This window comes from Panthera pardus, unplaced genomic scaffold, assembly GCF_024362965.1.
Source record: "Panthera pardus isolate Hobbes unplaced genomic scaffold, ASM2436296v1 HiC_scaffold_16, whole genome shotgun sequence".
In the NCBI taxonomy this organism is placed as follows: Eukaryota; Metazoa; Chordata; class Mammalia; order Carnivora; family Felidae; genus Panthera; species Panthera pardus.
In genome coordinates, this window is record NW_026526721.1 from 128,047,163 (window position 1) to 128,060,011 (window position 12,849).

Consider the following 12,849-nt stretch of genomic DNA (forward strand, 5'->3'; position numbering starts at 1 on the left):
AATCAAATGTAGGCATTTATAAATTAGTTAAATAAATTGAGGCTGAAATACTTGGTGGAATATTATGCAGCCATTAAAAACATATTTTAAACAAATATTTCATTACCTAAGAAAGTACATCTTCTGTGTTGACTTTAAATAATAATAACAATAGATAACATTTATTGGCTGCTTACTATATGCTAGGCAATGTCCCGCGCACTCAAATTCATTTAATCTTTGTAACCGACAAATTTAGGAGACTGTATAAATTGCCAGATCTTAATGTACGGGTTATTCCCAGGAAGGCTTACGAAAATACAGATCTTCTTTCTTCAAGAAGACTGTGTGTCTCCTAGGTTTCTGTCAATTTTTTAGTATTTTATTTATAATTTTCTTTTTTTTTTTTAATGTTTATGTATTTTTGAGAGAGTGCCAGTGGGGGAGGGGGCAAAGTGAGGGGACAGAAGCGGGCTCTGCACTGACAGGCTGACAGCAGCAAGCCCAATGTGGGGCTCAAATTCACTAACCACGAGATCATGATCTGAGCAGAAGTCAAAAGCTCAAATGACTGAGCCACCCAGGTGCCCCCTGAATTTATTTTTTCTAATCACAAAAATATTGTCTGCTCTTAGAGAAAGGAAAGTTAATAACAACACAACTTCATAACTCAGAAATTATGTGGTCATGATCTCTGAGTTATGATGTTGTGAATGATTTTATTTATCTTTCATTTCTCTTGTAGCATGTAATATTTTTGGCACCAGAAAAAAGTTAAACTTAATGACTCAAGGACTGAGAAGGCTGATTTGCTTTCATAATCCACACCCTGGGATGCCACCCCACTTCCCAAAGCTCCCAGGACTCCAGAGCTAAGTACCTAAGGAGTCTGGGTCTTGGGCCAGCCTGAGCTGGAGGGTTGCATTGGGTGGAGTCGCATGGGGCTGAGGAGGGGGTGGGGCAGCACACAACAGGTACATCTTAGCCTCATGGCTGACAGGAAGACATATGGGAAAAGGGCAGAGAGGCCATGTATCTGGGTGTCCAAGCCCAGCTGTGGAGGTAGGGCCCTCCTTACCACTATGGCAGCGATGCAGTTCTCAACGGTCTCCTCCATGGTACACTGTAAGGCACCACCACTTACAGCACTCCACTCATCGCACTTGACCCTCTCATGGTGGCCCACTGCACACCACAGCACCCTCTGGGAGTCTTCCACACCTAGGACAGGTGGAGAAAAGCCCAGCATGCAAAATAAGTCCTCACATACATCTGGGAGGTTAGTGCCACTGACTGCAGAATGGCTGCCCAATGGTGTCCTCACTGACAGCAGCAGAGTGGGCATGAGACATCCCTGCTCATTCCCTGCCTATCACCCTCTGGGAGAAATGGGGAACTCAGTACTCAGAAGGAACAATGAAGGCAGAGCAGTCCCTCTCCCTACTGACCTCACCTCCTCAAGTACACCCTTCTGAGGGGAGGCCTTTCTGAGCACCAGCCCAGGTCAGGACCTTCCGGGGTTTTCTCTGACAGGACTGGGTTCTCCCATCCAGCAGCATTCCCCAGTTGGTAGTCATGTGTTATCTTTGGGGTAGGCCTAATTGTTCTCCCCTCACCCAATATCTGCTCACCACAGTATACCCACATCTAACACAGTGGCTTTTATAGGTGCTCAATAACTATTGGTTGACTAAATGAAGAAAAAAATAAGGAAGGAAAGAAAGAAAAAATGAGCCATAGGGATCCAGAGGAAGGCAAGAGCTGAAATAACACCCTCTGAAATCCTAGTTTCATTCCTAATAGTGGCAGAGGCCATGTTCCCACATCAGTTTGGGATGTGCTATTTCTCCTGGGCACTGGGAAGGTGACCCTGGTTAATACACAGGACTGAGAACCATCATTACTTCAAACTGACTGTAACCTGAAGGTCTTCAAAACCCTTTTGTGATCTCATAATTCAGGCCTTTTCTGCAGCTCAGCAGAAAATCCCCTCACTAACCCAGTGCAGTTGGTAGCTCCCTTAGGCTCCACGGGCCAGTGAAGGTTGGGTAGGATGAGGCTTGCAGGCACTGGGAAAGCTTCTCTGGCTTTCCTGCTCTGCTGCCCTCCCAGGACCTTACACACCTATCCTTAGACGATGAATGGCAGCAAAATATTTGTATCCCAGGTATAGCTTGGCATCCATCTTAGGAGGGACTCTTAAAAACCCATCGGTAGCATCTGTAAACAGCAAGTCCTTCCCATGAGGAGAGGCAAAGAGCTGGAATTCTGTTGACTTGTCTTTTCCAAAATGTTCCTGTTCAAAGGATAAAACAAACAGAGAAGGAGGGAGGCTGGCATAGCAAGGGAAAGGGAAAACAAACCCAAAACCAAATAAGGAAAACTGAAAGTGAAAAAACATGAGCACCTGAGAGTAAAGACAAAGCGCCTGGACCACCAACGTCCCTGTGGTTCCTGGGCTTCTCATGTCTCTCTCCAGGGAATACTTTACCCAAATCCCAGCTGGTCTGCCATGTGCGGCTTCAGGGAAACCGCCAGGGGCTGTCCCCCTGAGATTCGCACCAAGAGGTACGGGTTGCTGTATGCCAGGCAGCTGCTCCTCCCCAGTGTCATGTTCCCATGTGACAGGCAGTGAAGGCTGCCTGATTCCTGGCCATTAGTGGCTCTAGTGGCTCTAGTGGTCTTCGTCCTGGAGCGGCTAGTGGTCCAGCACCTGCCACTGAGCCTGGACGTCAGGAGTCCTGGGTTCCTCTCCTACCTCAGGCCTACCACTGAAGGACAAGCTGGAAACTTTCCGGCCTCCAAACAATGGAAGGGCCCTTTGCCTACAACTCCCACTAGCTGGCCCAAAGCCATTCCTGACTATTGTACCTACCCCCAAGGTCTTTCCAGTGTCTGTCCACTTTTTGCTTTTGCAGTGGCTCTACATGAAATGTGACCTCTGGCAACCTCCCATACTTCCTAGGGGTACACACAGCTTACTTCCCAGGGCTCAAGAATCTTCCCAGATATACCCTACAAATTAGTTCCTCTGACCTCTACAAAGTACACAATCCAGGTCCCCAAGGTTGTACCATTTCATCTGGTGATAATTTGTATGTATATTCATCATGTCTCCCACACTCATCTGGGAGCAACTCAAGGGCAAGTCATTGTGCCCTTCATCTCTGAATCCCCAGTGCTGAGCAGGGAGCGCCAAGAGAGAGGGGTCAGGGGATGGATAAAGGCTGGATTGGAGAGGCTGCCACCAACACCAGACAGAGAGAATGCTCATGGTGAGAGAACCTGCCACTGAGGGAAGTCAGGAGGGCAGGATCGCATGCCAGTAAGATAATAGGAGAATACTCCATAGAGGAGGGGCACCTGCCCTGCATCATGAGGACCCTTTAGAACTGAAAAGAAAAAAATGGAGCAATGAGGCACTTCTATAGAGTCTTTGGACCAGGAGGTCAATGATATAAGGTGAGGGTTTTATGGCCTCTGCTGTCTATAACGTATACAGACTGAGTGGCTTTTCAGTGAAGCAGATGATGTGTGACATGGTTCCTGTCCTACACCCAGAAGAACTTCCAGAGTAGCTAGAAGGGAATGTAGGAAAATGCCCCAAATCCAAGCAGGGACACCCCCTCCCCCAAGCAGGAAGGGAGGGTGGTGGGTGGGAATACCTGGGCCTGGTTGAGAAGCTCCCAGATCAAGTCCTCCTTGCCCCCCACCTTTCGAGCCACGACAGCATGAGAAGGGAAATGGGCCATGTGACAGTCCTTGTATTCATCCACTGACTTCCGGGAGTTGTCCAGGCAGAGCAGCTCATACTGGTCCCTGTCAGCTTTGTTTGGCAGGTTCTCTGGGGGAAGAAAGCCCAGATGGGCCAACTGTAGACAGAGCTATGAGCTGTGGTCCCTGCTGCTCCCTGAATCACAGACTGTTTGACCTTATTGTAATAACTTTCTAGGCCCAAGATGGAGCTAGTCCTGCCGAGGTACCACATAAGTAAACCAAAATTTAGATCAGCTTTTGTGTCCCTCTAAATGCTCTGCTTGACCAGAAACAAAGTCTATTCAAATCAGCAAGTCCCCGAACACCAAGCCAACCCTGGGCCTTCTAACCTAGACAAAGTTGACTATATGGCCCCAGTCAATAGTCTATTTGTCTCTTTCTTGTCCTTTATTCATTTATAGAAGCTCCCTGACTTCCACCCCATTTTTCAGCTCTCCAAAAGGAGACTGTCAACTTCATGAAATGTTAAAATGTGTTTGTATCACCTAATTTGTCTTTAATAATTTTTTAACAACCTAAAGAGGACTGAAAGAAAATTTTTTCCAAATACATTTTATACATATGAGGAACCTGAGGCCTCAGGAGGTGAAATGACTGGTTCTCACTGCAGATAGATCCGGGGCCGGGAAGCCTGTTTGGCCCAGGACCCCTCTTACTACCCCACACGTCTGTAACTCTGCCGATATGAATGATGACAGCAAATGTTTTCTGAGCACTCACAGCACACCAAAGACTGTGCTGAAGGCTTTCATTTAATCCTCATAGCAACTGGGGAGGCCAGTGATATGATGATGCCATTCTAGAGATGAGGAAACGTAGGCTCGGAGAGTTAAGGTAACTTGTGAGCTAGTCTGAGGCTGATGCATCACCATGCGAGGACAATCCAGGTCCCCCACTAAAATGGCGATCCTCCCCTGGAGGCAGAGCCTGCTGGGGAAAGGTGGTGAAAGAGTTGAAGGAGGCATAGGGCCCCAGTCAGGGTACTCTACAGGTACAAAGAGGGCCAGAAAACCTTGTGAGGGAAACAGACTGTTTGGTTCCCCTTGTCTTGGTATTTGAAAGTGTTCTGGGTTGAATTGTGTCCCCTGAAATTCCTATATTGAAGTCCTAAATGCCCGTTACCTGAGAATGTGGCCTTACTTGGAAATAGAGTCATTGCAGCTGTCATTAGCTAAGATGAGGTCACACTACAGTAGTGTGAGCCCCTACTCCAGCATGACTGGTATGCTGATAAAAATGATACACACGCAAGGAGAATGCCATGTGAAGAGAAGGACTTAGGTTGGGCTGGTGTGACCACAAGCCAACAAGGGACACCAAAGATTGCCGGCAAACCACCAGAAATCTAGGGGAGAGGCAAAGAACAGATTCCCCCTCAGAACCTCCAGAAGGAACCCACCCTACTCACACCTTGATCTTGGACTTCTAGCCTCTCAAACTGTGAGACAATAAACTTCTATTGCTTAAGCCACCCAGTTTGTGGTATTTTGTCACGGCAGCCCTAGAAAACTCATAGAGAAGGTCTTTGGGGTTCATAAACTCTCACACTGAAAGGGAAGGAGTACAATTAGAGTTCTTGTATAAGGTTACAAGTTTAATTAGGTATGTCGAAGAGAAAATACATTTTAAATCTTTATATTGAAAGAAAAAATTTTAATGATTTAGTAATATCAGAATTCAATTAAAAAAAAATCAATATGGTCTAATAGCTCCAGAAAGAAAGAACTTTACCTCAAGGTCCCAGTGGTAGCAGCAGCTCCCCAACACTCACTTGTACCCCAAAAGCCTGATGGATAGTCTCTTATAAACTTCTACTTAAAAGGCAATGAGTGGGGGTTCCTGGGTGGCTCAGTTGGTTAAGTGTCCGACTTTGGCTCAGGTCATGATCTCACAGTTCATGAGTTCAAGCCCTGCATTGGGCTCGCTGCTGTCAGAACAGAGCCTGCTTTGGATCCTCTGTCCTCTCTCTCTCTGCCCCTCCCCTGCTGACTCTCTCTCTCTCTCTCTCTCTCTCTCTCTCTCTCTCTCTCTCTCTTTCTCTTTCTCTCTCCAAGTAAATAAACTTTTTTTTCGAAGGCAATGAGTGATCTATATTAGCAGGCAAATGACTTTCAGTAAAAGTAAATGAGGACAGGCTGGGACAGCCTGTTGTTTTCAGAAAGTGAAGATGTTTTCAAATGCTTCAGGGTGAGTGTTAGAAGACTCTGCCCACTGGCATGGTAACTGTGACCACTTGAGCAACCAGAGGAAATAACAATGACAATTATCTGGAACAACTTGATTCTGGGAAATGAAACCCATGAATGACCCCACTAATCAAATTTACTGATTATTAATAAGACATGCGTCAGTTGCCAAAATGCTAACAAACCAGGTCAGTGTGTAATAATGAGGGGACTGTGAATTGTGAATAGCTGAACAAAGCAACAAAGGACCTTGAACTCCTCTTTCATGCTAGAGAAAGACACTGTGTTGTAAGGAGCTCTGTGAAAAGTGATGACTTAAAGTTTCCTTTGAGGTAGCAGACATTTATCTTAAAAATGAACCTAGCATACTGAATATTCATTTGGTTTAAACATCTTGAACAATACAAGTGTATTCTGTATGTGATAGAAATTTGATTGGTTACAAAACAAAACCCAGATTCTGTAACTTCAATTTGCCTGAAATATTATTTTGGTTTTTTTGTTTCTTTCTGATAAATGGCCCAAACTCTTTTTTTTTTAATTTTTAATCTTTATTTTTGAGAGAGAATGAGAAAGTGGGGGAGCAACAGAGAGAGGAGACACAAGATCCAAAGCAGGCTCCAGGCTCTGAGCTGTCAGCACAGAGGCCAATGTGGGGCTCGAATTCACAATCAGTGAGTTCATGACTTGAGCCCAAGTCGGCCGCTCAACCGACTGAGCCACCCAGGTGACCCGGCCCAAAACTCTTAAAAGGGTTTATTTTTTTCAATGTAGAAACACAAAAGAAATATATTTTTGTCCACAGTAATAATGCTTTTGCAACACCTCTAGTTGTAGATGTGCTAATAAGTTCTGAAATCATTATAATAATTTGTGTGTTTGTTTAAGGTGTTTGAAGCATTTAGGAGCCATTTATACTGAAGAATTCGGGAGAATGTGATTACATTTGAAATGGATATTGCAGTGGCTAAGAGAATTGAATTATTACAACTTGTTTTATTAATTGGTAAATACTGTTTCAGTTCGTTTAGTAGATTTGCAAACTGAACAAATTGAACACTAAACCAAGTACAAATAACAGAAATGATTTTTCTACAGAAACTCTCCTGTATCATTAACGGTCTTGTCATCACCCATCTCTAGATGTTAGGAAACTTTCAGGTAAGAACCAGTTCCCCTGGCCAGGGTATGGCTCACATGATTCTCCCTCCATTCAGCACTTACCAAACACTGTCATATGCCTCACGAAGGCCACATCCCCCACACCATCCTGCAGACACCTGAGGAACGGGAAAGCAATAGTCAGGCCACTGTCTGTGACTTGGGCTCACCCCTGCCCTGGCAACCCCTCAGAGGCTCTGCCCTGACCACTGGCTCACGCGGCTTTGCCCACAGTTTCCCAGACTTCAGTGTGTCCTCACAGAGGCAATGGCCCTGTCTGAGGGGCTTTTGAACCTCCACAGCCAACCCGGGTCTAAAGTAGGCAGGAGCTCTGTAAGCCACAACCCAGGTGATTCTAGGGAGGGATGGTGTGAAGGAAGGACCCGCACTTTCCCCTTTGAAGGCAGCCTAAAGTGATTGATTTTTTTTTTTTTTTTAATAAAGCCCGATTCATGGAGGATAAAAACTCAGGATAGCCTTGGATTCCCAGCCAGTTTTGTTCTGGTTTTGACCAGTAGCCATTTCTCTTACAGACATGGAGAGGTGCCTGCAGAGGGCTGAGAGGGAGGTGGGGAGAGGCGAGCACATGTCCCTGACACAAGGAGATGCTCTGCCAGAAATAAGCAAGCTGGGAGGTCTTGGCCTTTGGCCCATCTGGAAGCCCAAGCCTGTGTGTGTGGATCCCAGAGACCTAGAGATAGGTCTGTCCCCCAAGCCCTCCCTGGTCCAGGAGGGAGCACACAGGCTCCCTGGGAGGCAAAGAGGGGCTCCCACGCAGAAGGCTGCTCCTCAGGATGGTTAGGAGTGAGGGTGGGCCATGGGAAGCACTCAGGACCCTGGGTTTCACACTGACACTCTAGGTGGTCTGAGTTTCCTGTGCCTTAGTTTCCCCATCATCAGGGTGAGGAGAAGCAGGGGGGCCCCACTCACTTGAAGGCACCTGAGTAGCCGAAGTACGGTTCCTGGAAGGAGCAGGCACACTTGTCTGTCCCTTTCCCCACACACAGTTGACACAGTCTGGGGAACGCTGTCCTGTTCGCACAGGGGACACAGCTGCCGGAGAAGAACTCGGCCATTTCTGCTGTGGCTGCTCAACACAGACATATGGACCTCAGGGCATGAACTGGCTGGGGGCCTCTGGGTTGTGTATGTGTGTGAGTGAGTGGCCCTCTGTGAGATCCCATGAGGCTGTACATACTTCCCAAGACTGTCCTAAGGAAGCAGATGTCCAGAGGTGGCCAACAGTGCCCATAGCCAAAGAAGTGGATGGCCCAGGGTCCCCATGTGTTCAGACATCACACCAATGTGTGGGCCTGGGGTCCTTAGCATGTCCACTGCAGAGAGCCACCTACCTACACTGAACCAAGGGACCGCTCACCTTGTTAACTCACCACCATGGAGGCTCTAAGTGTGGCAGACAGAACTCTAAACACTGCAGGAGCTCCAATTGCCCTTTCTTACTTCGGGACATGGTCCCACCCACCCCTCTCCCCTTTGGATCCAGGAGCTATGGTAGTTGATGGTAGTTCCAGGAATCCATGGAAGAGGGTTGGGATAATTTGCCTGGTGGTTGGTAGGGGGTAGGCCAACAGTCATAACTTTTCAGACAGATGTCCAGCAGTGTCAGACATGGAGGCAAAAGAGACCCCAAGAAAGGGCAAACACGGCCAGAGCTATGGCCCAGGCTTTGGCACTCCATCTGACCCCAAAAGCCCCTTTGTTTCTATCACAGGCAAAACATGGATGCTGCAGAGTTGGCAGGGATCAAAAGCACAGAAAAGATTTGCCCATCGTCTTTCAAAGGCTAATGAGGCACCCTAGACTCCCTTGGCTCATCAAAACTGAACAAAAAGGACATAAAAAATTCTTGGCTCCAGTCTGCTCCTCACTTCTTGCCCCCATCCAAACCCTCACCCCAGGCACTGAGGCCTGACTGCCAATGGTGTGACTATAATCCTTAGTGAGCCTTCCTGGGAAGCTGGAAGGGAGTTCCCCTTTCTCATGAGCCCCAGGGATGGCCCTTGTCAAGCCAAACTGCTGGGGTTACAATGAATGTGGGGCTTTCAGAAGCTCAGAGACCAAGGGGCCTTTGCTGAGAGAAGACTCAGCTGCCAGTTCCCGAGGGTCGCTGGTGCAAGCAAACCCAGCTAGTCACATTTAAATCAGGCTGTCCTCTCCTCACCTTGTAGTTCATGAAACTCAGCGCCTGGTAGTGATTATATGGCCCCAACACAATCTATGTGGGTGACTGGCATAGGAGTCCTGCCTGAGGGCACCCAGCCCTAGCAAGCCTACCTTTTTCAGTGGAGTCAGAAGGAAGAAGTACCCCAATGGGGATGTTCCACCCAGCAGACCATCCTAGGCCCGTGTGGCAAGACTTCTTGCCTCGGAGCTGGTTCAGCTGGAAGTCGCTGTCCTTCTTCACCACAGCTACAGCATAATGGTAGGTTTGTGGATCTGCAAAGGAAAAGAGTGAAAGGAGGACCAAAGGAAGACACCGCATTATTGCTAACTAATCTTCCAGAGTGTGTGCAATGGGCAACTTCAGGAAATCCTAGGACCTGCACCATCTCCTGGTGAACAGGTAAAAAAAGAAAAAAATTGCCCTTTGATTAATAGGAGTGGGGGGGGGAGTCCATTTTCAGGGCAATGAACACTAGTTCCTTTAAGCCAGCCCCTTGTAGCCAGTGGAGACATGGGGTTGGGGCCACTGGCTACTACAGGGCCTGCAGGGCATTCTTAGGGAGACCTCAGCTCCCAGTCATTGTGATGTTACTGTTTCTCCCCAAAGGCTTTTCTCCTTTCTCTGTTTCTTTGCCTGCAGCCCAGACACAATGGTAAAGGTGTGAGAGGAAGGATGCAGGGGTGACCCCGGGATTTTGACAGAGCCCTGAAAGTTGGACACAGATTGAGGTGGGCTGTGCTCATGTACCCACTGATGACAGTTATGGACAAGTATGGGAGGAGGCAAAGCCTTATTCTTCAATTCCCCCCAAATCTCTCCTCACATCATTCACAGATCCATGTTCTGTAGCAACTGCAGGGGAATTAGCACAGCGAAGAGGCTGTCCAGATCTGTGTGTCTCCAGAGAAGGGCCTCTCAATGGTGAAACCCCACTGGGTAAGTGATGGACTCTGGACAGCACTGCCCCCTCTTATCCAACAGTACCAAGGGCATTTCGATCAGGATGCATACAGTTCACAATTTCCCAGGGAGAGTCAACATTCTAGCCCTTGTAGGTCAGCATAGATGACAGACTCCTTCAATCCAAAGAGCTCCAGCATCTCTGTTCCCTACAGGCTGACAGAGACCCTACCTCCCCCCATGGCTGCAGTGTCAGACCAGAGACCTGGGACCCCAGGGAGAACGCACCATCTTTTGACCCAAAGAATTCTGCCACGATGGGCTTCAGGTTAAAGGGGAGAAGGCCTGCCTCAAATACCAAACCTCCTTCGACAGTCACAGCATCTGCTTCATTTGCCTGAAAGAGAAGAGACCAGTCCATGAATGGAGCCCCTAATCTAGACCTCTGCCAGGGACACTTGACCCATAGATATCTGCATGGGTCAGACCTCATTCCCTCCTTATTGTCCACTCAAATGTCACCTTCTCAGCAAGGCTCTCTCCAACCACATCTTAATACAATCACTCCATGCACAAATGCTGAGCTCCCCTTTTGCTTTTTCCTTCAGTCAACCACCTGACAACCATTCATTGTAAATTCTCTTCCCCTTTGGAATGCAAGCTCCACCAAGGTGGGGATACTTTTTTTGTTTGGTTGGCTTTTTCCTGCTGTATCTCAGAACTTAGAGAAGCACCTCCTATAGGTAAGTGTTCAATAAATGTTTGTTGGAGGAGTGAGTGAATTGTCAAATATTTCCATCCATAAGAAGTTATGGCTTGCACTCACAGATCTGGATTCTCTCTTCAAGTATCTGTCAGCCTAGGATTCCTTCCTTCTTGTGAGAAGCAGCAACCTCACAGCCTCTTCTCAGAAGTGAGGTAGATCATTTCTCAACCCATCATGGAAACCTTTTTTTTTTTCTTTTAAAGAGAGAGAATGAGCAGGGGAGGGGCAGAGAGAGAGAGAGAGAGAGAGAGAGAGAGAGAGGGAGAGAGAATCTTAAGCAGGCTCCACACTCAGCACAGAGCCTGACACGGGGCTCAATCTCACAGCCATGAGATCATGACCTGAGCTGAAAACAAGAGTTGGACACTTAACCAACTGAGCCACCCAGCTGCCCTTAGAAATAATTTTTTAAATTCATTTATCAATTCACATTTGAAGTAACTTGGCTTTTTCTGAATTTAGTGTTGTGTTTCTATATACTTGCCTCCTTTTTCCTCCTCCCATTTTTCTTACATATGAATTTTATTTATGTATTTATGTATGTAGTATATAATTAATACTCTGTTATATGTATCAGAACTCAATTTAAATTCACTTAGGTAAAAGAGGCATTTAGTATAAAGGTAAAAGGACAAGAAGGCCACTGGGACTAGTGAATACCATCAAGGTCAGAAGCAATTACATACATGGGTTTCAGTTCATACCCATGGGCTCCAGCTCATTACTGGTGGTTCCAGATTGTTCTTGCTCTTCCCCCACTTTACCTACATCTTCCCTTCCTGGCTGCCTCCTCCTCAAGCTCCAAAGGCTTATGAAAAGTCAGTAGTCTTAATAGAGACTGTATAACCTGCTTCAGCAACTGCATAAGGTCAAATTCTTGTAACAAATCAATCCCCCCCATAGATGAATTAGAAAAATAAATAAAGAAAAGTTTGTATTCATGTTTTTGACCCTTACTGAATATTTCCCAATCGTCTTCCAGAAATGACACAGAATTTATAATTCATAACACCAATAACAATGCATATGAATGTCACAGAAACCTACCAGCAAGAAATTCCATCATTTAAGAAATGTTATTACATTTCTAGGTATAAACTGTTACTTTAAGGATGGCTTTATTCAGGGGCCCCTGGGTGGCTCAGTCCGTTAAGAGTCTGACTTTGGCCCAGGTCATGATCTCAGGTTTGTGGGTTGGAGCCCTGCATCAGGCTCTGTGCTGACAGCTCAGGGCCTAGAGCCTGCTTTGGATTCTGTTTCTCCCTCTTCTGTCTACCCATCCCCTGCTCACACTCTGTTTCTCTCTATTTCTCTCAAAAATAAATAAACATTAAAAAAAATTTTTTTAAACAATGGCTTTATTTGCGTTTGATCATTAAAAAGTATGAACATTTTTTCCTTTATTGTTTATATCTTTTATTAGTTGTAATTTCTTTTCTGCAAGTGGTTTGTCTATAGCTTGTTATCCTTAAGCATTTTTTACAAATTTAAATGATATCTTAATCTAGTTTTTACATTATGCTGTTTTGTCATAGTTGATGTGAATATATTTTTGTATGCTTAAGGTCTTAAAATCTTTTTTTGTCAAAGATTTAAAACTTTTACATTTCCAAGCTTATCTACCTCTGTGATTTATCTTGTTATGTCTATCTATATTAGTCAAATTGCATCAAACTGAGAGTTTGTTTGGTAAATGGATTAAACACTTCACTTAATTTTGTTGCTGAAGAGTTACCCAGGGGACACCTGGGTGGCTCAGTCGGTTGAGTGTCCGACTCTTGGTTTCAGCTCACGTCACGACCTCATGGTTGGTGAGTTTGAGCCCCGCATCCAGCTCTATACTGACAGTGTGGAGCCTACTTGGGATTCTCTGTCCCTTCCCCCCCACCTCTCTC

At 46.2% G+C, this 12,849-nt stretch overlaps 1 protein-coding gene across 1 annotated transcript in view; it reads right to left on the reverse strand.

The window, feature by feature from the left end:
- LOC109259326 (inhibitor of carbonic anhydrase-like) overlaps positions 1-12,849 on the reverse strand; it is a 63,030-nt gene that overhangs the window by 17,546 nt on the left and 32,635 nt on the right. The window contains exons 3-9 of the mRNA XM_019436891.2: positions 10,477-10,585; positions 9,399-9,560; positions 8,034-8,190; positions 7,167-7,222; positions 3,645-3,823; positions 2,104-2,275; positions 1,058-1,200 (exon numbers count right to left, since the gene is read on the reverse strand). Coding sequence (XP_019292436.2) covers positions 1,058-1,200; positions 2,104-2,275; positions 3,645-3,823; positions 7,167-7,222; positions 8,034-8,190; positions 9,399-9,560; positions 10,477-10,585 — 978 coding nt within the window. The remainder of the gene's footprint in view (positions 1-1,057; positions 1,201-2,103; positions 2,276-3,644; positions 3,824-7,166; positions 7,223-8,033; positions 8,191-9,398; positions 9,561-10,476; positions 10,586-12,849) is intronic.